At 38.0% G+C, this 25,633-nt stretch overlaps 1 protein-coding gene across 20 annotated transcripts in view; it reads left to right on the plus strand.

Annotated features, from left to right (window-relative positions):
• The window catches only part of SPEF2 (sperm flagellar 2), a 219,227-nt gene that overhangs the window by 20,565 nt on the left and 173,029 nt on the right, over positions 1-25,633 (plus strand). For 17 of the 20 annotated variants that reach the window (XR_007514398.1, XR_007514401.1, XM_049862178.1 and 14 more), the window contains exons 3-8: positions 8,584-8,836; positions 12,480-12,650; positions 14,658-14,798; positions 16,752-16,816; positions 19,218-19,404; positions 24,849-25,037. Coding sequence is in view for 18 of the 20 variants with exons in the window: in XM_049862178.1 (XP_049718135.1) it covers positions 8,584-8,836; positions 12,480-12,650; positions 14,658-14,798; positions 16,752-16,816; positions 19,218-19,404; positions 24,849-25,037 (1,006 nt within the window). In the remaining 2 variants the exon portion in view is untranslated. Of the gene's footprint in view, positions 1-8,583; positions 8,837-12,451; positions 12,651-14,657; positions 14,799-16,731; positions 16,817-19,217; positions 19,405-24,848; positions 25,038-25,633 lie in introns of those variants that run through there. The other 3 variants (XM_049862183.1, XM_049862166.1, XM_049862187.1) reach the window with 3 other exon arrangements.

A 25,633-nucleotide genomic window follows, 5' to 3' on the forward strand; every position in this document is an offset into this window, starting at 1 on the left:
AATGCCACTATGAACATTTGTTTACCAGTTTTTCATGTGGACATATGTTTTCATTCCTCTTGGGTATAAATGTAGAAGTGAAATTGTTGGGTCATATGGTCACTCTAAGGAGCCCTGGTGGTACGGTGGTTTCGCGCTGAACTGCTAACCAAGAGGTTGGCCGTTCGAACCCACCCAGAGACTGTGAGGGAGAAAGATATGGCAGTCTGCTTCCGTAAAGATTACAGCCTGGGAAACCCTATGAGGCAGTTTTACTCAGTCAAATAAGGTCGCTATTAGTCAAAATCGATGCCATGGCACACAACAGCAACAACATGGTCACTCTATATCTTGAGGAACTGCCAAACTGTTTCCATTTACATTCCCACTAGCAATGAGTGTGGATTCCTACTTCTTCATACCCTTGCTAATATGTGTTATTGTCTGTCTTTTTTATTATAACCATACTGGTTTTATTCCTACTCTGCTGAATGTTGTAATCATGAAAGCATGTTAGGTTTTGTCAGGTACTTTTTCTATATCATTTGATATGGTTATATTTTTTCTATCCTTTATACTAGTGAGTGCGAAGTGCTGACTCATTGTGATTTTGATTTACATTTCTGGAATAACCCTGGTGGTGCAGTGGTTAAGAGGTGCGGCCGCTAACCAAAAAGTTGGCAGTTTGAATCCACCAGGTGCTCCTTGGAAACTCTGTGGGGCAGTTCTACTCTGTCCTATAGGGTCGCTATGAGTTAGAATTGACTTGACAGCAAAAGGTTTTTTAATAAGTAATGATGTTGAGTATCTTTACATGTGCTTATTGGCTATTTGTGTATCTTCACTGGGGAAATGTTTATTCAAATTCTTTGCCTGTTTTTAAATTGTTGTTGTTAAGTGCCGTCGACTCAGTTCCAACTCATAGCAACCCTATGCACAACAGAATGAAACACCGTCCTGTCCTGAGCCATCCTTACGATCATTGTTATGCTTGAGCTCATTGTTGCAGCCACTGTGTCAATCCACCTCGTTGAGGGTCTTCCCCTCTTCCCCTGACCCTGTACTCTGCCAAGCGTGATGTCCCTCTCCAGGGACTGATCCCTCCTGACAAAATGTCCAAAGTATGTAAGATGCAGTCTGACCATCCTTGCCTCTAAGGAGCATTCTGGTTGTACTTCTTCTAAGACAGATTTGTTTTTTTGGCAGTCCATGGTATATTCAATATTCTTTGCCAGCACCACAATTCAAAGGCATCAATTCTTCTTCGGTCTTCCTTATTCATTGTCCAGCTTTCACATGCATATGATGCAATTGAAAATACCATGGCTTGGGTCAGGTGCGCCTTAATCTTCAAGGTGACATCTTTGCTCTTCAACACTTTGAAGAGGTCTTTTGCAGGAGATTTGCCCAATGCAATGCGTCTTTTGATTTCTTGACTGCTGCTTCCATGGCTGTTGATTGTGGATCCAAGTCAAATGAAATCCTTCACAACTTCAATCTTTTCTCCATTTTTCATGATGTTGCTCAGTGGTCCAGTTGTGAGGATTTTTGTTTTCTTTATGTTGAGGGGCAATCCATACTGAAGGCTGTGCTCTTTGATCTTCATTAGTAAGAGCTTCAAGTCCTCTTCACTTTCAGCAAGCAAGGTTGTGTCATCTGCATAAGGTAGGTTGTTAATAAGTCTTCCTCCAATCCTGATGGCCCGTTCTTCTTCATATAGTCCAGCTTCTCGTATTATTTGCTCAGCGTACAGATTGAATAGGTATGGTGAAAGAATACAACCTTAATGCACCCCTTTCCTGACTTTCAACCAATCAGTATCCCCTTGTTCTGTCCAAACAGCTGCCTCTTGATCTATGTAAAGGTTCCTCATGAGCACAATTAGTTTGTCTTTTTACTGTTAAATTGTGTGTGCTATTTTATATCTTTGGGAGAAAAGTCCCTTATCAGATATACGATTTACAAATATACTTTTTCCCCATTCAGTGGGTTGTCTTTTCATTTTCTTAATGGTACTCTTCCACAAAAGTCTTTAATTTTGATGAAGTCCAATATATCTATTTTTTCTTTTGATGTGTTTTGGTGTCATATCAAAAAATCATTGCATAATCAAGGTCACAAAGATTCACTTCTATGTTTTCTTCTTCTAAGAGTTTTACAATTTTGCTGTTACACTTAGGTCTTGATCTAGTTTGTGTTCAGTTTTTCTATCGTATCAGGTGGAGGTCCGTCTTTATTCCTTTGCATGTGGATATTCAGTTGTCTCAACACCATTTGTTGAAAAAGCTCTTCTTCCTCCATTGACTGGTCTTGTCATCCTTGTCAAAAATCATTTGATTATGAATTCAAGGGTTCAGTCTGGACTCTCAGTTCTTTTCTAATGATTTTATATGTCCTTTGGGTCTGGTCCATATACTAGCACCACACTGTATTGATTATTCTAGCTTAGGAGTAAGCTTTAAAATTGGGAAATGTGACTACTCCAACTTTGTTCTTTTTTTTTTTTTTTTCAAGATTGTTTTGGCTATCCTAGGTTCTTTGCATTAGTATATGAATTTTAGAAACAGCTTGCCAGTTTCTGGCAAAGGGGAGGGGGAAGAACAGCTGGAATTTTGAGAGGAATTGTGTTGAATCTGTACAACAAGTTGGAGAGTATTGCCATCTGAACAATATTATATCTTCCAATTCTTGAACAGGGAAGTCTTTCAATTTATCTAAATCTTTAATTTTAATTAAAAATGTTTAATAGTATTCTGTGTGCAATCTTTAACTTCTTTTGTTAAATTTATTCCTAACTATCTCTTTTGATGCTATTGTAAAAGCAATTCCTTACATAATTTTTTTAGTTTGTTAACTTCTACTGTATAGAAATATAATTAATTTTTGTATTTTTTTCATCCTGTAACCTTACTGAGTTCAGTTATTAGTTTTAATAGTTTCTTATGGATTCCTTGGGATTTTCTATGTACAGATTATGTCATCTGTGAATAGATAGTTTTACTTCTTTCTTTCCAATCTGGATGCCTTTTATTTCTTTTACCTGCACAGTTGCTCAGGCTAGAACTTCTAGAACAAAGCTGAAAAGAAGTAGCAAGAGCAGTCCTTCTTGTCTTGTTCCTGATCTTAGGGGAAAAACGTTCAATCTTTCATCATTATGATGTACCTGTAGGTTTTTCTTAGATGCCTTTTATTAGGTGGAGGAATTTCTCTTCTATCTCTACCCTGCTCCATGTTGTAATCAAGAAAGGGCGTTGAGTTTTGTCAGATACTTTTCTGTATCAGTTGAGATGGTTATATTGTTTCTATCCTTTATTAACATGTTCTATTATATTTCTTGATCTTCAGATGTTAAAGCAACCTTGCATTCTTGGAATAAATCACATTTGGTCTTGGTGTATAGTCATTTATATATATATTAATGGGTTTGGTTTGCTAGATTTTTCCCATCAATATCCATAGAGATATTGGTCTGTAGTTTTCTTTTTTTGTGATGTCTTTTTCTGGTATTGGTGTCGGAGTAATACTAACCTCATAGACTGAGTTGGGAAGTGTTCCCTTCCCTTTTATTTTTTGAACAAGTTTGTGAAGTATTGGTGTTAATTTCTCTTTAAATACTTGGTAGAATTTACCAGTGGGGCCACCTGAACCTGGGCTTTTCTTTGTGGGAAATTGTTAAATTACTGATTCAGTCTCTTTGTTTGTTATGGGTCTATTTAGGTTTTCTATTTCTTTCCGGGAATATTTTCATTTAGTCTAAGTTATCATAGTATTCCAACATTGCTTATAATCTTTTTTTTTTTTTTCCTGTTAGGTCAGTAGTGATGCCTCCTCTTCCCATGGCTGATTTTAATAATTTGAGTATTCTGTCTTTATATTGGTCGGTTTAGCTGCAGGTTTGTTAATTTTGTTAATCTCTTCAAGGACACAACTTTTGGTTTCACTGATTTTCTATATTGTTTTTCCTATTCACTGTTTCATTTATTTCTGCTCTAAGTATATGTGTTCAGCCATAGGAAACTTAAAGTGTAATATTGCCCAGGTCACTCTTGCCGTAATTTACATATATGAAATTGCCTAATTACCAGGGCCACAGAGGGCCTTTGTGTGAAGTGGGAAAAGGGACCCCATCTGGATGGAAATGACTATGTAGACAAAGGTCTTGGTGAGCAGAGGGGCCTTTGTGTAAACAAAAGGGAAGGGGGCCTTGTTTTTAGGTGAAGCAGCTCCATGCCAGGGCCAGAGCTTGACAAGCTGAACACAGGATGATTTTCATACCCTCACCCCCATCTTTGGGCAGGTATGTTCCCTGTGTACTTCCGTGTGCAGCAGCCTTGCATATCAGCCACTGCAAAGGGCTAACTTTTCATCCTGCTGAGAGTGATTGCATTTTTTAATAGTGGGAAAAGGGACCTACCTGTACTGACAACCAAAATACCGTTCATCTTCAGCTTTGGCACTACCCACTGTTTGCCAGGGTATTTGGTCTTTTAAATGAGGCAAGGATCAGTAAATCCACGGGAATGACCCTTTTCAAGTATATTTGGTAGGGAAAGGATTCTTCTTTGTCAAAGCCTATTTTGTCCAGTGCCAAGTCTTAAGACTTGGGGATCTTTTCTAAATATTTTTAGTTTCCTTAGTCTAAAACATAAACTCTAAACTAAGTATTTGGTAATAATACCTTGAAGTTTTGTGTCTTGGAAACAATTTAATTCTAAGACTAGCTTATCTACTCTGAAAGAATTCTGTTGTTAAATATCGTTAGTCCTTCCCAAAGGGTAAAAATTAGCAGATTATTTAACAAAAAAAAAAAAGCAAAGGTATCCTTGAGAGGACAGTATCTACTTAACCAGGTGGCAAACAGGAGAGGAGAAATGTAATCCCTTGGTAAATAAGGGCTGCAGGCAGAGAGGGAGAAAACGTTCCCAGAGTACGTTCCTTATTCTCTTGGAGTCATCATTTACGTCATGATTTGTCTCCAGAGCAAAGATGTCCCAGAGGTTTCTCCCCGTTCAAAAACAACTGTTAGTTATGATGCCACACTGACTGAGAATATGCTATGACAAAGGCAGGCTTCCACCAACTTAGAAACCAGTTATGTTTCCAAAAGTCTGATTGGTTAGAAATTAGGAATGTATGCATAACCTTCCATAGGGAAGTCCTATCATACCTGACTTCTTTGGCCAGCCTGCAAAAGCAATTTTAAAGCTTACCGGGTAACTGGGAGCCCTGGTGGTACAATCATCAAGAGCACAGCTGCTAACTAAAAGGTCGGCAGTTGAATCCACGAGGCATTCCTTAGAAACCCTATGGGGCAGTTCTACTCTGTCCTATAGTGCCACTATGAGTTGGAATAGACTTGACTGCCACAGTATGATGGGTAACTGAGTCACAAAATATGCAGGAGTATACTGCATTTTACGTGTCAGTTTGTCGTATTGTGGGGGCTTGCGTATTGCTGTGATGCTAGAAGCTATGCCACCGGTATTCAGATACCAGCAGGGTCACCCATGGAGGACAGCTTTCAGCTGAGCTCCCAGACTAAGACAGACTAGGAAGAAGGACCCGACAGTCTACTTCTGAAAAGCATTACCCAGTGAAAGCTTTATGAAAAGCAGCGGAACATTGTCTGATATAGTGCTGGAAGATGAGCCCTCCAGGTTGGAATGCTCTCAAAAGATGACTGGGAAAGACCTGCCTCCTCAAAGTAGAGTTGACCTTAATGACATGGATGGAGTAAAGCTTTCGGGACCTTCGTTTGCTGATGTGGCACAACTCAAAATGAGAAGAAACAGTTGCAAACATCCATTAAAAATCGGAAACTGGAATGTACGAAGTATGAATCTAGGAAAATTGGAAATCATCAAAAATGAAATGGAACACATAAACATCGATATCCTGGCATTACTGAGCTGAAATGGACTGGTATTGGCTATTTTGAATCAGACAATCATATAGTCTACTATACTGGGAATGACAACTCAAACAGGAATGGTGTTGCATTCATCATCAAAAAGAACATTTCAAGATCTATGCTGAAGTACAACGCTGTCAGTGATAGGATAATATCCATACACCTACAAGGAAGACCAGTTAATAAGACTATTATTCAAGTTTACGCACCAGCCACTAACTAGGGCCAAAGATGAAGAAATAGAAGATTTTTATCAGGGGTTACAGTCTGAAATTGATCGAACATGCAGTCAAGGTACATTGACAATTACTGGTGATTGGAATGCGAAAGTTGGAAAAAAGCTTGACAATGAATAAGGAAGACCGAAGAAGAATCGATGCCTTTGAATTATGGTGTTGGTGAGGAATATTGAATATACTATGGACTGCCAAAAGAACAAACAAATCTGTCTTAGAAGTACAGCCAGAATGCTCCATAGAGGCAAGGATGGCGAAACTGTGTCGTACATACTTTGGACATGTTGTCAGGAGGGATCAGTCCCTGGAAAAGAGGAAGACCCTCAATGAGGTGGATTGACACAGTGGGTGCAACAATGAAAACGATTGTAAGGATGGCTCAGGACAGGGCAGTGTTTCCTTCTGTTGTTCATAGGGTCGCTATGAGTTGGAACCAACTTGACGGCACCTAAGAACAACAACAACACACTGCATTTGGGGGGCTACATGGTACAAGTGAGAGGAAGGGAAGTGTTCTCCCTTTTCTTGGGTGCAGGGCTGAGCTTTGACAAAATCTGGAAATGAGTAGTGATTTATTTTGGAGCCCAAGGTTGTCACCCAGACCAAAGCTCTGACAAGTGTCTCTGAGTCCACATCTTTCCAAATATGTATTAATGTGCAAGACACATAGGACTCCAAGGATGGGAAAGGGATGAAATGTCAACTGTGGTTGGAAGATGGAAAGGGTATGATAAGTACTTCTCTAAGCATGGGAGAGCATGCCACTGATCTGACTACAATGTTTCTCAGTCATCAGCTTCAGAACATGGTTTACTTTATCCTCTCATTTTAGGACCTCAGTGGAACATAAGTGGAACATAGACCTCAATGTGAAAGGCATAACACAGAAAACAATAAAGGAAAGAAAATTTATAAGTTGGACTTCATTAAAATCCAAAAACATTTGCTCATCAAAAGACATTAGGAACAAACTATAAGTCTAGCCACAGACTAAGAAGAAATATTTGAGAATATATATTCCTGAGAGTGATGTTGTACCCAAATATAGTATAAGGAACTCTTGCAGCTCAGTAATAAAAAGCAAACAGACCAACTTTTTTCTTAACCTCCCCTTTAAAAATATCTTCTGTTTTCCCATTCTGTTAAATGGTCTCCCTAAGTTTACAAAACTTTGAGGTCATTGAAGGTCATTGTATTTCTTCAGGTAGTTTTATAGTCCAAAATGGAGTAATTGAGTGAACACCTCATAATTTTAGAGATTCTGTAAGGACTCAAATATATAGCAACTCCCTGTGTTCTGAGATATTCTGGGGGTGTGTGGTAGGGGCGGGGCATGCTTGACTTATATTCAAGCATATTCAGTATACTTTTTCTGTTAAATAATGTCACTGATCATGAGGAAGTTAAAGTAAGAAGAAAACTGGCCAGTGTCTTGTGTAAAAATTGAGATTTTATCCGTTTTGATCATAAGAGGTGCAGGAGTTGAAAATGCGTCCAGTATTTTTACCTTCCATCTGTCACTAGATTTTTAAGGCTCGTTAACCACCTTAGATTATTTGGGATGTCTACTAAAACACTTAACTCTGTTTAGTATTACTTGTTTACCCATTTTCTTTTCCCAACACCTAGAAAAAAAAAAATTTTTTTTTTATGAACTCCTCAAGGGCAGCGACTCTGTCTAACTCACCTTTCTAACCCTCACACTTTAACAAATCCTTGGTATGTAATGGATACTTAGTAAGTGTCTCCTAATTGAAAGATTGAGGCCCCAGTGGCACAGTGATTGAAGAAATAAATGAATGAATTAATGAAATTTATTCTAAAATTTGGGCCTAATTTGATAATAGATCATTCAAAAATAAATGTAACCTCTAATTAGAAAGTCTTGATTGATTTTTAAGGTCATACTGTAAACTGTAAACTGTACAGTGAAGATTATATAATTAATTTGATTGTGTAGTTAACATTATTTAATTAAATATTTCAGACAGTACCTGAGAGGATCATGTCAGAGTTGCCAGTGCAACATTTAGGACTATTTTCAGACTCTGGTATTTATATCATTTAAAGAAATTGACATTTCCATCGCAATTTTGCCTTCAGAGTAGAAAAAAATTTTTTTTTCAAAACCATAGTTAAGATTTTCCATTTGGAAAAAGGCGTTTAGTTGTCTGGCTTTGTGTTGACTTTCTGTAGAAATTATATCATCAAGTTAGAGCAGAAAATGTATAAAATTAATGGATTTTAGTTTAGCCTTTCAAGAGAAATAAACGCATGGAATTCAGGTAGACTTGGACAATTAGAAATCCTAGTCTATTTACATAAATGAGTGGTTCCAGGGAGGAGAAAATGGTATAATTCGTAATACTGAATCAGGTTTATCCCTCTGCTCTGTGTTGTTAGTTTGTTTTAATTCAATGCCACTGTCTAATTATGTAAAATACTTTCAACACCTAGGGTTTCAAGCGCCAAACTTAATAATTTTTCTCGACTGGAGCCAACGCTTCACCTTCTGGGTGTGCAGTTTGATCAGAATGTGGCCCAGAGCATCATAACCGAAAAGCCTGGGGCAGCCACAAAACTTTTATATCAATTGTACATTGCTCTTCAGAAAAAGAAGAAAAGTGGAATGACTGGATCAGAAATGCAAACCATGCAGCCTCTGACAAGTGTAAGACTTCAAAACATGAAAAGTGAGGCTTTTCGAGAGGTAGGTACATAAAGAAACATATGTATGTCGCAGGGTAAAACCTCACAAAGAAATAACAGTGATGCTGCATTCTGAAAGTGGCCCCATGGGGTATCTATATCATTTACTTATGTTGTTGGCCCTGCTTAGGCTTTATTTTATGCTAATGTTTTGATTTCACTTATCCCTTTTTGATGTCTCCCTCCATCTTATCCAGGAGCCCTGGTGGCACAGTGGTTAAGTGCTTGGCTGCTAATTGAAAGGGTGGTGGTTCAAATCCACCAGCCACTCCACAGGAGAAAAATGTGTCAGTCTGCTTCCATAAAGGCTTACAACTTTGGAAACCCTATGGGGCAGTTCTACTCCATCCTATGTGGTGGCTATGAGTCAGAATTGACTCAATAGCAATGGGTTTGTTTTGGGGGGGTTTTCCATCTTATCCACACTGCTAGTGGCTTATCAGATTGTTTGTTCGTAATTTCCAGTAGTCTTTATGTCTGCCCTCTTTCCATTCCCACTCTTATCATATCTTCTCAGATGGCCTCATGAACCTGCTAACATGGCTCCTTATCTTCAGGCTCTCTGCTAGAGGTTAACCAGTTTCTTGATTAATCTTCCCTAAATTCTGCTTTGACTGGGTTCTTTCTCTGCTCCCAAACCATCTGTTTTATACATACCCTGTGTCTACTCTAAACTGACATTCAGGTCCTTCACTATGTGGTCTCAACCTGTCTTACAATCTTAGTTCTTTTTTTGTGTTTAGCATAACTTCTTTCTTTCTTTGACGTTGAAAGACAGCCTGTCCTTGAAAATGACTTGTATATTCATGCTTTTTTTTTTTCCTTTTACCCAAGCCTACCCGTCTCATCTCTCTTCTTCCCCAAAACTTTTCTTCTCCATCTAGTTCTGTGCGGCCTTTCCAGTACACATGACTTCTTCCTTTGGGACTCCTAGGGCACAGGTCATTCTCACTCCCTGGCTATTAACCCTCTGCTCCTGATAACTGTTACCTAACTGTTCATTATTTATTTGTCATATAGCCTCACAAGATTTTTGGTACCTTAGATTTAAGAAATATGCCTAGTTCAGAGCTTTGACCATTACAAATACTCATTAGATGTGTTCGATTAGTTGGTACAACTTTTTAGTCGATGATTCTCTCCAGTTCCTATGCTATTTCCCTATGTTAAGCAAAACTTAGAGAGAGCCTTCTACGGTAATGCTGAATGCTGCACTGATTAAGAAAAAAAAAAAAATTGCTGTTGAGTCGATTCCAACTCATAGTGACCTTATAGGACAGAGTAGAACCACCCCATAGGGTTTCCAAGGCTGGATGATGAGCTACACTGATACAGAGCACTAAATAGAAATGGAGCTAATTAAAACGTTTTAATGTCATCATGACATAACAGATGTGAGGACCACCCCCATTTTCAGATTTGTCCATTGTTAATAGGCATCCCCAGAAGCTTGGTAGCAGAATGGACTCAGCACTATACAAAGCTGGGAAATTAGATTAAGATTAAAGCCCCATAATTTACTGTTAAATCCTGCATCCTTCACTTGCATGCTGGTTGACTTTGGACCAGTCACTGAAAAACTTTTAGCTTCAGTTTTTTTAAAACTGTAAAAGTGAGCGTAATTCATTCTACCTGCCTCAGAGTTGGGCTTTTGTATGTCTTTGAGGAGATGGTATACAAGAAAATGCTCTGTAAACTATAAAGCAGTCTACAATGGCAAGTGCTATAAGCGGATCACCCAGAGGCCATTGGTTTAATGTTGGTCATATACAGTCTTTGAGAATCAATCATTCATTCGTTGAACAAATATTTAATGAGCTCCTACTTTATGTTAGGTGCCTCACTGTGAATGACACTGGAAAAGTCTCAACTCTTTTTGTTGTTGTCATTGTTAGTTGCCATCAAGTTTATTCCCACTCATGGCCAACCCATGTGCACAGAATAGAACTGCTACATAGCGTTTTCAGGGCTGTGACCTTTTGGAAGCAGATTGCCAGGCCTGTCTTCCAAGGTGCCTCTGGGTGAGTTTGAACTGCCAACCTTTGGGCTAGTAGTTGAACCCTTAACTATTTGTGCCACCCAAGGCCCCCAACCATCTTAAGAGTTTACATTTCAGAGAGAGCAACATGCTTCAGTAGAATGGTATGAGTAAAAGCCAGATTGCAGTGAGTTGGGGAGTGAATTGGAGATGAGAAAGAAGGGAGCATAGATTATCCTTTCAAGGAATGTAGAGGTAAAGGAGAAGAGAAAAGAAATACAGTAGCTGGAAGGAGAGAATCTCAAAGGAAGCGTAAGGCTATTGATTTGTTTGTTTTGTGGATATATAGACTGGGACAACTTGCTAGTTGAAAAAAGAATCAGTGGCAGGAGATATGAAAGACTGATATGAGGCACACAGCTTGGCGGCAGATCCCCTGGAGAACAAAAGAGGCAGATGCAATCAGTGATTCAGGTGGAGGGGCATTTATCTATACAAAAAAGTAGACGTGGCTTGTTCTTTGATACCGGATGGTGCAGATGTGGTCTTTATTATGTTGTAAAATTAATAATGACTAAAATTTATTGAAAGCATGGAGTCATGTACCAAGCCCTGCTCCTGGTGCACATGTATATTATCTCACTTGATCTTCACAAGAGCCCTGTAAGTGTTGTTATTATTCCATTTTAGTAGATGATGAAACTGAGGCATAGAAGGGTTAGGTCATTTGTCCAATTCATGCAGCTAGTAGGTGGTAGAGCTGAAACTCAAACCTAGGCCATCTGAGTCTAGAAGCCACACACTCAACCAGTAGGCTATGCAATATCTTAATACCCTAAATACCTTAATAGGTATTTTGGCGTGTGTTGAAGTGGAGAGGTAGGAAGTTAAGAGAGCTCACATTTCATTGCTCTGTGAAGATGAAGTCAAGGCCATTGTTTTGACTGAGAAAAGCAGGTGGGCATGAAAGGGCTTAAGGCTATCTCAAAGGTTTTTACATGTTGTTTTGAGTAAGTGACAGTATCTACTGAAGCAATTTTAAAAGAGACAAGCCAGAATGATTTGTGCAGTGGTACCTTTTTTTTTTTTTTTTAAGTAAATCTTTGACTTCTGAGAAGATGACTTTTGGATATAAAACCCAGTGCCATTGAGCTTAATTAAATACATTAGGGGTGTTATTCTGCAGTTGCCCTTTATAATCATCTTTAAGAGCTCATTCTCTTGTGCTGCACCCCTCTCATGTCTAGTGGCCTGAGAGTTTTTGTGTGTCTTCATTTTTTGCTAAAAAGTGACCTAAGTAATGGGAAGAATCTAACTTCTTATATCACCTCTTATGTGGTGAAACTGGTTTTTAAAAGTTACTTTTGTGAAAATGTATTTCCAAGAATACAAATACCCTTCTTTGAAAATTAAACTCACTGTAAAAAATCTAACTATAAAAGTGTCTATGAGACTATTCTGTAATAAGAGATTTAAATCTCTTTTGTTGGTGTTGCTTTCAGTTAAAGGTACAAGTGATTGGTATGGGGCTTTCATTTATTTTAATCATCAAAAATGGTAGTTCATAGAAATTTTACTTTGAAGACAAATGTTATGTGTGCTTATAATGACAATATGTTCTTTATTCTCTAATACCAGAATCTCTTGAAATGCTTTCTTCATTTAGAGACTTAGAAACCTGATACCACGTCAAACTGATTTCAATCTGATGCGGGTTACACACAGGTTTCAAGAAAAATATAAACACGTGGAAGAAGAACTTGTCCGTGTACAATTTGAGAAAGACGAAAGATTTCAAAAACTCAAGGAAGAACAAAGATGTTTTAATATCGAAAAGGTTTTATAGAACAATTTTTCTAGAAGTTCGTTAATGCATAGTATACTGTTAGCAGTTTAAGCCTATAGTACGCATTGCATAAGTATAATGTGGCACAAGTTGTCCTAATGCGTGACTCATGCTCTGCTACTTCTCTTACCGACCCTTTTCTCTATCCCCATGCTTGCTGACTATCACCTCTATTCGTGGCTAAGAACTAGAGCTACCATTCTCTGGAGTAGTAAGATGAGTTGGTAGAAATTATTGCTTCAGACTCTTTGGTGATGGGGAGGTTGCTGTTAGCTACCCCAGCCAAGGCTTAAGACCACTGGTCACCACAGAGGGAGACAGAATGGAATTTTTCCCCTCTCTCCTCCTTTGCCTCCTCCTGGCCTCTCTCTCTCTCTCCTGCCGCATATCTCACTTCCTGACAATGCTGGGTGACTCTCTGCCTACTTCCTTTCAAACCACCTCAGATATCTCTTCTTCTGGCCCTTGCTTCTCACCTTAACCAATTTCTAGCCACATCTCAAATTTCTTCAAAAATCTGTAATGATCTCCTATGCCTTAAGGACATGAGAGGATAATGGTGCTTAGAATTATCAAAGACTTTTAAGAGAATTTCAGATGGCTAGGAATTTGGAATGTGTAAACTATAGGCAAAATAGTTACAGCTGTTCTCATTGCAGTATAAATCATTTTAAAAATTCATATATTTAGAATGATAAGAAATTAATACATGCTGAATGTAGTCAGCTAAATAAGAGATAACTGGATGAAGGAAGAAAGACATGCAAACTGCTGTGGGCGAGGGAGGGAAGGATGTGAGAGAGATTTTGGAAGAGCTAATAATTTTAATACTTGCCAGAGGGTGGATAAAGGATTGTGTATCCCCTTGGCAGTGCCTGGCAAGGAGACAAAGCTGTTTAAAAGTAATAAATTGAGACCAAGTGCTGGGACTCCAATTCAAAGGGAATCAGCCTGTCTGACTGAAATGCCAAATTTGATGCAGGGAGTTTCTAAAGGATGGTGTTATGACCTCATTAAATACTCTGAAATAAATTGTGTTAACAATGACCATAGGAATCAAATAGTGCAAAAGGCAGAGAATTATGTCTGATTTTCTTGAGAAAAAAAAAATGATAGACATATTGCAGTGAAATAAAAAGTCACATTTTGGAAGGTGAAATGAAGAAATAGTAGAAAATAAAACCAGACAATTATTAACATGCTAGAAATAATTTTATATATTTTTATAGTTATTTATATTTTATATATTTTTGAAGTTATTTATAATTACAGCCTTTTTAATGGTAAATTGGAGTTTCTTATATTTGGACACAGCAACTAATGGCCTTATTAGTTCTAATAGAATGCTTTAGTAGTAAAATCATGATTGGTTTCACATGTTACCTTTTATGTAATTTTGTTTTTTTTAACATTTTATCTGATTTTCAGTTTCTTTTTTGTCATTTGGGCATTCCTGCTTATATTCTTCTCAAAATCGTTATTTCTACACACAGAAGAGATGATCCAACAATAATATCACATAATTTAGTATTAATTTAGTTTGAGGTAATTCCTGAACTGGTGGTTTAAGTGTGACTGGGGTTTTGGGAAGCTTGTCATTTTTGTTGGGTTCACCAAGAGCCCTGCTAGAGGCCATCTCCTGGACTGATTTTTCTCTTCAGGCTTCCCTTCGGTGGACAGGTCACATCTGGGACTGGGAAGGAATTACACGCTTCTGTATTTGGGACACCTTATTATCTTTTTCATATCATCACCCAGAATGACATTTGATAGGCATAATTTGGGGATTCAAAAATTGTGTTTTAGCATCTTATTTTTCAAAACAAGTCATATTGACACCTGTTTCACAACATTACACAATTGTCACACCTAGGTCATTGGTTAATTGCTGAGTTCTGAAAATTCCAGTAGATTAATTGAAAGTATATGTATCTGTGAGAGTGTAGCATTGCCTATTTTTCTGATGAACTGAATTACTGATGTATATGGGATATGCAGCAACGCTTGGGGAGAAGACGTCAGAATGAAATAATGGCCAAAATCCAAGCAGCTATCATACAGATTCCTAAACCTGCATCAAATCGTACTTTGAAAGCACTCGAGGCCCAAAAAATGATGAAAAAGAAGAAAGAGGCAGAGGTAAGTGGTAATCCTTTAATATTGTGATTTGTTTGTCTTAATAAAAGAATGGTCTTTCCCTAAAACATACAGAGAGACCTCCCAAAATCTGCCACTTCATTGTCAACTTTTTTCTGACCTCGTCCCTTCTCATTGAAGACTTCTCCAATTTGTGTATATCCATTTTACACTTTTATTTGTTCAGAATCAGAGAATGTCGGCTTTAGGTCAGGCATGGCAAACTCCTGTTAAATGTGAGTCCCTGACTGGAGTCCCGTGTTGAGAAGGATCCTGAGGCTACTACCATACTAGGCCAGGACGAGTATTGCTGTCAATGGGTCAGAGCTGCCATGGGTACCAAGCCCAAGTTCCTTGTTGTTGAGTCGATTCTGACTCATAACAACCCTATAGGATAGAGTAGAACTTCCCCAAAGGGTTTCCAAGGAGCAGCTGGTGGATTTGAACTGCTGACCTTTTGGTTAGCATCCTGAGGTCTTAACCATTGTGCCACAGCAGGGGCCAATCATGTTACACATATCATCTGTGCTCTATTTCTACAGTATTTTTTCGCTCAGTTCCTCTTTACCATTCTGTACTATTTTTCTATGAATTTCATTATGTTAAGTATATTTAAATTTAAGATACCTACACTGGTGATGGAGCCCTGGTGGTGAAGTGGTTAAGAGCTCAGGCTGCTTAAAGAAACGGTCGGCAGGCAGTTCGAATCCACCAGCTGCTCCTTGGAGATCCTATGGGGCAGTTCTGTTCTGTCCTATGGGTTCGCTACAAGTCGTAATCGACTCGATGGCACACAACGACAACAAAACTAGTGATATTCCAACTGTTAATCACTTCATACAATACAATCTGATTCTATTTCATAGGGGAGCAATACTACATTTTGAAACTAATGCCCTCAATCTGCACTGTATAATGCTACAATGACTGTTAATGATACTTTTTTGTGTGACTAAGAAAAAAGAATAATAAAAAAAAAAAAACCCAGTGCCGTCGAGTCGATTCCAACTCATAGCGACCCTACAGGACAGAGTAGAACTGCCCCATAGAGTTTCCAGGGGGCGCCTGGCTGATTCGAACTGCCCACCCTTTGGTTAGCAGCCATAGCACTTAACCACTGCATCTACTACGTGCCAGGCTCTGGATTGAGTACTTCACATTATCTAATTGGTAAATAAATTTCTAAGTAGGGTATTGTTTTCTCCATTTTGTACATAAAAACTGAGACTCAGAAAGATGACCTGACTTACCCAAGTTCACAGTGTTAGAAAAGCAGGATTGACAGGGCCCTCTGACTGCTAATTTCATGGCATTTTGTGTCAATCCACCTTTCTTTGCTTTTTTAAATACTAAAAAATGTTCTGTATGTGGGTTCTTAAAAAATACCACCCACAGAGGCTTCCTTCTGACCCCATTTAGTAAGATATTATCGTATTTCTTTGGCTTGATTAAAGTTTATTAATAAGTATTAACAAGGATTTGCAATAGGCAGTGGTTGGGCTAAATTAATTTTCAGAGGACAAAGAAAGTAAATAAGGTTGCACAAGGAATGTTTAAAATACCTGAGACAATTTTTTTAAGAAATAGTAATTTATATACAAATAATGCTTATTCAACTTTTAAAAAATTGTAATTAAAGATAAATGTCCTGATTGCTGATAACGTCCATTCTCATTATATGACCTCTGGTACGCCGTCAGAACTGGAATCCTGAAACAAGTGATTTAGTTTAGGCAATTTTCATGTTCTTTTGGGAATTTTTAGCCTAGTTGAAAAATAGCAAATAAGAATTATACAAATTATGAAGATAATTTAGAATGCAGACTTTTCATATCTTGCCTTCTAATTAGCTAGAGTGAATGATACATATCACCTTATAAACTTGACTAGATGTGGTAGCTGATGATTTTCAGTGGTTTTCAGAAGCAGAGAACTGATAATGAATTTTCTTTAAAGGATGTGGCCAATGAGATTAAGAAGTTTGAAGCATTAATAAAAAAGGATCTCCAGGCAAAAGAAAGGTGGGATGTGAGATATTTTAAGAATCATAAAACTGCATTCTCTTTTACACATAGCTTGTGAATATTTAGAAATAGTTTATCTGGAATCTTTTCACTTTGCAGAATCTTCATTAAGAGGGCATATGAGGGAAGATAAATGAGACAAAATTCACATTAATGGTCCTTTAATGACTTCTGTAAAGGTCAAGAGGGAAGTGGCTATTAGAAGACGTTGAGTTTATTTTCTACGCTGTACTGTTTTAAGTTCACACATATTTTTTAAATATTTGCTAGAATTGTTTTGCACTAGTACTTATTTAAATTCATCACAGCAAAGCCTTTATTAGACTCTAGTTTTTTTCTCCTTGTTTTATCCTCAGCATTTAGCACAGGAACCAGCAATTAAGAGTTGTTGAATGAGTTTTTTGAACAAATGACACCAAGACAGTTCAGCGAAGCATTGCAAAAAGTCTCTGGTTAATAGGCTTCATTTAGTTAAAGATAAAGTTCCCCCTTTTTTTCTGTCGGGGAGGGGTCATCGATTAACAGAATGTAATCAATTGGGAACTATATATGTTAGAGCAACTTGAGTTTTTTTGCCTTTTGTAAAGAAAACTATCCAAAATCTACTCATTTATATTTTATGGAATAGGAAATAAATCTCTGTTAAAGAAGAAAAACAGACATAAATTATATTCTTCAGTTCTTTATTATATCTGTGAGCTAAGGGAGGGACGAAGTCAAATAAAGACAAATAAGGAAAAGCTAGGAAAGAAGAAGAAATGAGGAAGTCAGTCATGGAAAGAAAATCAAACACAATGGAGAATACATACATTATTTTTCCTCCTATCCTCTGCAGAGTGCCCTCTTCTAATCCCCCCTCAGATTTGTCACCATAGCCCCTGCCCCCTAAAAGCAACATAAGCCAAGCCTGAGTCCCCCATGCAGCCGCCACCTGAACCCTGAACCCTGAAGCCTACTACACCCAACCTGGCCCATGAAACCACTCATTGTCTTCCAACTCTTTCACTCACCTCACCAGCCACACACTCTGGAATGATGTATAGATTGTATCCACCAGAATGGCCATTTGGTTGTTTAAAATATTGAAATACTTTTGTGTACTTATTGATGAATGATACTCTCTGCAGCTTTACTTCCCTTTCCTGGGACCCTTCAGTGTCTATACAATTTAGCAACCGTAGAGTTAACACATACAATATGATCTGTACTGTAAGTATATAATGATTATTACTTCATTAAACACAAGTTATCTATGCTTATCCAAGAGTACTTCTGGATATATGAGAATTGATGACTATGTAGTACCTACACACTTAATAATGTATCCTTGTCTTTTGAATAAGACTATAAGTTGTAGTCTAAATCAAATACATTTATTATGCATAACATTAAAAATAATTATTTGTAATACTGAAAACTTATTATTTCTTAGCAAGTAAATTTGGTAACATTCTGGTTTTTCTTGCACCATTGTACAGTTATATTCTGTTTACTTTTTAAAGAGGTGTGCAGGTAAGAATTGACAATTATTTGATCCTCGTACACATAAAAACGTATCTTCTAGAGATAAATTTTGATTGAATACGTAAGTTCTATACTAAGCCACTATTTTTCTCATTACACTGAATGTGTTTGCTTTCTGGTAGGAAGACTACCAGGGGCCTCCTGACCCTTTAGGAATTTGAACACGAGATAGAACAAAAGACCTTCTCACTTAGGTCTCCAGGACTTTGGCGAGAGACCAGATCAGACCTGTGTGGCTGCAAGAGTGGCAGGATGAGCAAGGGTCAATATTCAACTGTTGAGCTTCCCATAAGAGCTGGTCCACTGCCCTAAGCAGTCAGATTCATCTGGGAGCTTGTAGAGTAACTTGAATTTTCATAGGTGAGAGGAGAGTGGAAGAGGATGGAACCACCAGTAGAAGTATTCCCTAGAGTCTTGACGTTAGTATACCTGGCTGACTGTTCTAGATATGTGCCTTTCCTGATGCTTGGGTAACTAAAGGCGTGCTTACTATTGTTCAAAAACAGTTAGGCAAGAGGCTCACAGAAGAAAGACGGAGAGAAATGATGAGGGGGCAAGGAAAAGATGGTTCAAAGGAAAGACTATCTAGGTAGAGTAAAGATCGTGAGAAGTGAAAGAACAAGAAGGCTCTAGGCCTGGAAAGGTTATGCTGAGGACTTCACAGAGAGGCCAGAAATGCCATGAAGCAAATGGAACCCATTGATAAGCTATGGGTGCCACACCAAAGATCTAATATTTGCTTTAATGTTTGTATTAATAAATTAGCAGAACAATCAAGGGAGCCTTCTCCTCATGCCTTTCTCCGTAGTCACAAGTAGTGGCATGTTTTACCACATTATTTTTTAAAATCTAAATTAAAGATTATTGTCCTTAGTGCATCCAAGACTTCTTTAGATACCTCAGGCCAAATGACTACGGATTTGCTGAACACTTACTCAGATGATGAATACATTAAAAAAATTCAGAAGCGCCTAGAAGAAGATGCTCTCGCACGAGAGCAGAGGGAGAAAAGACGACGGAGATTGTTAATGGACCAATTAATAGCCCATGAAGCACAGGAGGTAAGATATTTAGATACCGGTTAAATAAAAGTGCTGATAATTTTATGAAATGTAGTCTTGAATACACACACACATACGTAGATACATATATGCATGTGCATATGTGTGTGTGTGTTTCTTTTGGCTCCGTTTTCATGTACACACACACACATATGCAGACTCAAATTTCTAATATTCAGTTGTCTGCCAATCTGAATTAAATGTCAGTTGTACATCCTTACATCATAACAGCAAATACACTCAGAAAAAAAACCTACATAAAATATTTGCTGAAGAATCTAAAATATACATCAACAATGTGTATCTATTATTATTTTCAGAGAGGGAAAAACAGAACTTTTTATGAAAACAACACAGAAAATTTGTACTCTCAGCTTATTCATTGGTTTACCCTAGTGTTTCCAAAATTGTGCTCCCTGGGCCAGCAACATCATCATCACCTGGAAACTTATAGGAATGCAGATTATTGGAAGCATCCCAGTCCTATTGAATCAGACACTCTGGGGTGGGACCCAGATGTTTATGTTAATAGGCCTTCTGGGTGATCCTGATACAGCCGCAGTTTGAGAATCGCTGGTCTTCTCTTTCATTGAACAAATATTTACTGAGCCTTTTCTCTGCTTTAGGTGCTTGTGCTAGGCGTAGGGACACACACGATAAACAATCAAGACAAGGAACCTACCTTCACAGAGCTTGCTGTTTTAGAGGGTGATCTACAAATGAGCCATTGCATTAAAGTGTGAAAGTGCTATGAGGGTAGAGGGGGTAATACGTGGGGTAGAAGTTCCCACCCAGCTTGGTTGGGAGAAGGTATCTGGAGTATGGTTACACAGACCTAAAAGGAGGAAGGGTCAGGAATTAGCTAACTGAAGGTAGGGTGGGTTCAGGTGGAGCCGTTTCCAGGGATGCCTAAATGGTAGAAGGTGCAGTGTGTTTCCAGAGGAGAGAATATCACATAAAAAGGCTCAGTGCAGCCAGCAAACTAAAAGTTGAGATCTGGAGCAGCATATTGGTGACACTCAAGGGATCACCAACAGCCAAATCATAATGAGCTTTGTAACCTATGGAGAGGGAAATAGGAGATTTTGTCCAGAGTGCAAAGGGGAATAAGAGTCACAAGGTCAGATTTGCCTTTACGAAGATTACTTGGTTTAGTCTGGAGAAAGGATAACAGGAGAGCAAAACAAGTTATAGCTGTTGCTATAATCCACGTGAGAAATGATCCCAGTTTAAATTCAGAGTCATGGTAATGGAGATAGAGAGAAGTGGCTTCAAGAGCTAATTTAGAAGTAGAATCAATAGGACTTAATGTTTCATTAGATGTGGGAGTGAAAGGCCACTTGGGCAGCTGGGTGGATAGAGGTGTCTTTGCTGAGATATGGAAGATGATAAGAATAGGCTTGAGGAGAAAGATGACTTCAGCTGTGATCATTAATAGGACAAATCTTTATGTATAAAATGTAAAAGACAGTTTGGAGACACTTCCTTTATTCAAAAAATAACTCTGCATGTCTCTTTGTGCTAGAAGGTTATTTCTTACTTCGATTCACATGTACTATCTTTACTCTTTTAATTAAAAGCTATAAATGATGAAAATGAGAAAATCAAAAAGTAGATTTTAAAATAGCTACCCATTTCAAGTTTCGTTAACTAGCAGTGAAATTTTGAACATGCTTCCATTTGTTACAGAATGTTTGTGTGTTGGCTGCAAGACTTTTTGTTATTGTTTTTCTGCTTACAGTCTAGGCCTGGTGTTTACCTGGAAAATGGGATGAATTAATTATTTCTGACTTTCTTCACTTTCCAACTGAATTCTGTTAGCATTGACTTTTCAAGACTCTAGCTGGAAGTCTCTTCAGGGATCCAGCAACCTGAGGGATATGAGAGGGAGTCAGAGCTCTGGACATTTCCAGCAAGGGAACGCCATCTCCAGGCTGTTTGTTCTCTGTTTTGGGACAGCTGCAATTCCTGGAGCCAGGCCCGGGGCTTACTGAAGGGGCCACCACTCCCACTGTCTCCTCTTCAATTAGTGTACTGTCCCCTGCCTCTTTGTGCAGCTGACACAGTGCCACTGCTCCACAGGGGTTAAATGGGAAATTCACAAAGAGAAAATTATATTTGTCAAGGCTAGGATTTTCTTTGATTCCCAGAAGTCCCTGCTGCTTTTCAAGAAGGTAAATCACCTGTCAACCCTGGTTGATTTTCTTCTGGCTTCACTTGCACTACATCTATTAGAAATGCCTGAAAATTTTTTCCCCTAGTTTCCAAGTTGTTGTAGTTTTCCCTTGGAGTTTATATACCCCTATTTTAGTTGGAATTGTGAAGAGAGAGCCAGAAAGCTATGCTCAAGTTGTTGTCTTGCCTAGTGATTCATAAAGAAATGTAATAACTTGAATGAAATGATGAGATTTAAAGTTGAAAAAGATCATTTTGACTTTTTAGAGGATGGGTTTTGTGAGTGAGGTGGTGGAGAAGGTACCATAGGAAGGGGTTGGTGTTGGCCAAGGCAGGGGTGGTGTCAGTGGGTATAGAATGGAGTAGAGGGATGGTTTTAAGAAATATATAGAAGGCAAAATTGAATACTTGTTGAAGGATTAGATATTAGGAATGATAGAAAAGAAGGAATTTAGGATGACCCTAATGAAACTTAGTATTATAGTATTGTAGGGTCATCAACTGAGATGGGGAAATACTGGGAAAGGACCAGATCTATCTGGAGGGTAGTTAGTGAGTTTGGTGTCAGAAAAAAAAAAAAAAAAAAATTTTTTTTTTTTTTAAAGTACCTTATGGAAATTTAAGTGAAAATATTCAGACTGGGAACTTGATTTAGCACCCAGCTGGTTCTGTGGTCATTTGGCTAGCATCGCAGCTGGCACTTGCAGTTCACTCAACCCAGAACCTTTTCTATGCTTCAGAAAAGAGAGCTGGTATTTTAACACCAGACTCCCCCTTCCCCTGACCCCCTGCTTCTTAAATTAAAACTCGCTTGTATACTTGGCTGCCAGAACTTTCCTTTGGTGCCCTGTTCAACGATAAAAGCTGCTCTGGCATTTTTGAAGAATTAAGCTAGGCTTGTGGCCCAGCATAAACTTCTAGCACCCACTCAGGGTGGAGGCAGAAAGCCTGGCAATCATGTTTAGGATGTTCTGGATTCTATACCTGCCTAAGTACTCTTCAAGTATGGTTAAATACAATTATTTCACAATTAAAACAGAGCAGTGAATTATTTATTAATTTCCATTTTATTCATTGGAAATACAGAATATTTTGTTTATGTTCTAAATTCAACAGGTATCTGTCAGCTACCCTGAATACCTCACCACAACTTATAGCTTTGTTTCTATGAGAAAATATATCCCACATCTCCATGAAATTTTGGAAAACAAGTTGTTTCTAAAACATGAACTACTTACCAATGGAACAAAAAATAAATCTTTTTTTTTTTTCACTCAACTTTTGGATCTAGTCCTAATAGACCTGCCCATTCTTCCTACTGAAGCTTCATATGCATTGCATTGACTCAACCATTCCACAGTTAATTTCCTTTTTTCTTTCCTTTTTATTCATAATGTGTTGTTAATCAACCCCTACTTGATCAATCAAGTTTGTTCTTCATAAGGGTCAGAATAACCAGATGTCATCTTGACCACTAAATTGCTTTGCCATATAACACAGCCAAATCTCCTGGCATCCACTGGGAGAAAAAAAAAACAAGGCTATATATTTTTAAAAGATGACTGGGACTGTGCCTTATGTACCATTTATCTATTGTAAAAACCCACCCCAAAACATGGTTGACAGTTTGGGCTGGGCTCAGCTGTGCCTGTTTGTCCCAGCTGGGCCAACTCATATGTGTTTGGTCAGCTGGTAGGTTGATTGGGGCTGTTTGATTTCTGATGGCTTCACTGGGCCCAGCTGGCAAAACTGGACCGGTCTCTATGTGGTCTTTCATATTCCAGTAGGACAGGCTGGGGTAATGCATGTGGTGGCAGCAGAGGCTCCAAGGATAATGAGAAAGTCAGACCCCAAGTATATTTTCTGTTCATGTCCCATTGGTCAATCCAAATCACATGACCAAATTATTGTTTGGGGTGGAAAAAAAGATTCCATCTCTTGATGGGAATATCTTCAGGGTAATGCTGCAGGGATGTGAATGCAGAAAGAGGAATAAGTTGCAGCCACTTTTACATTCTGCCTCGTCTACACTATTGGATCTTCAAATACCCCAAATGATTAACATTAAAACTTTAGAATTTTATAACTAGAAGAGATATATGTCTGCAAAGTTGTTCATGATTGTATTTTTATATAATGCGTTTTATTAACAGAAACAATGTCATTTTTCAGTTTAGCTTTTATTTAATCTCCATTTTTACATTATTTCCCAGTTCTGGTTTTGGCATTTACCACATTGATATTGTTATCAGTGCCTTGGTTTTGTCAAACATACTGTATTTCTCCTGTAATTTCAAAGTGGGAGAGATCATTTGAAATGTTATTAATAATGCCCGATTTTATTCCTAAATTATTGAATTATTGGGTGTTAAATAGAAATCTTCAATGTTTAGGTATTCTTCTATTGAATACTATAATTACCTCCTCCTTCCACAGGATGTCTCTGTTTGTACAGGGTGAGAGAGCTTGAAGGGTCCTTGGAGATCATCTCCCATCTAAACCCCTCATTCTATCTACCAAGAAAGAGGCTCTGAAAAAAAAAAAAAAGAGCCCCAGTTACCTGCCCAAGGTCACACAGCTAATTAATAGTAGAACTGGGACTATAGCAGCCAGGTCCTCTGATTCCCAGTTTAATACTTTTTCTACTGTTCATTTGCTGATTCCCCTTTGAGTATTTGGAGTACTTTAATATAGCCAAAAACTTCTAAATTCTCTTCCAGATTTTCTAAAGTAAGCAGTAGGTCATTTTCCCTTAGCTTTTCAGCCTTTCCATCCTATCACTTTTTAGCTTTTCCTCACACAGGAATTGTAACGTGCCCACGGGGAACTGATCAGATCTGCCATCTTTAGATAGAAAATATCTGCATACATTTTACAACTAGTAGTTATATTAAAGTGGATATAATACAATCCTCTGCCTCTTGACACATGTTATAAATTGAGAATTATATCCCTGATTTATAAATCCTTGAAAACAATCACCAATTTTGTTTTCTGATCAGATTTTAAAGGAAGTAGTAATTCATTTAAAATGATTGGGAGTTGCAAGACCATAATGTTTCTAGATAACCAGATCATACAACCTACTGCTGGAAATTTTCATTTTTATAATTTGATTTTTGCCATGTTCAAACAAATCAAATGGCAGAGTTTTCTGAAATAAATATTATTATGCCTTTTAAAATTATTTATGTATAGGCTTCCTAGCTCGAAGGGGAATTTAGACGTCGCCTTGACAAATAATTGGCTCTTCCCATGGTGTCGTTCAGGAGGCTTACCGGGAGGAGCAGCTGATTAACCGACTGATGAGGCAGTCCCAGCAGGAGCGCAGGATCGCTGTGCAGCTCATGCATGTTCGGCACGAAAAGGAAGTCTTATGGCAGAACAGAATTTTCAGAGAAAAACAGTATGAGGAAAGACGACTTAAAAATTTCCAGGATGCTCTTGATCGAGAAGCGGTAAATAATATTTCCCTTGAAATTTTTTCTAAGGTTATCTTTTATCTTTTCTACCAAGCTATGGTAAACAAATCCATATTTTGTTGCCAATCACCTAATAACAGTTACTTTTTTTTAATATATTTATAATCTCCCTATTCACTTCACATTTTTATAGTTGTGCAGCTACGTTGAGAGAGTAAATAGCCATTGTATACTAAAATCTCTTTCTTTAGTCTTGGTTCTACAGATGACTAGATATTTAACGTTCACCACCAGTCTTCATGTCAATATCTGTCTTGTCATTTTGATCGTCTGAAGGCCCTTCTGTGACATACCCTCAGGAAGTTCTCATGGGAACAATATTCCCTGAGTTCTTCTATATGGGTAACAGTTTGGGCCTTTTATACTTAATTGTTAATTTTCCTGGATATAAAATTCTTGGCTCACATTTTCTTTTTTTAAATATCTTAAATCATGCTACTCTATTTTCCTCGGGTATAAGTGTTGCTGTCAAAAAGATGATTAATTTTTATTCTCTTGAGTCATTGCTTTTATTGTCTAGATGCCCAAAGGACTTTCTTTTTCCTTAAAGTCCCCTAACTTTATGAGAACGG

Source organism: Elephas maximus, chromosome 2 (assembly GCF_024166365.1).
Source record: "Elephas maximus indicus isolate mEleMax1 chromosome 2, mEleMax1 primary haplotype, whole genome shotgun sequence".
Classification (NCBI taxonomy): domain Eukaryota; kingdom Metazoa; phylum Chordata; class Mammalia; order Proboscidea; family Elephantidae; genus Elephas; species Elephas maximus.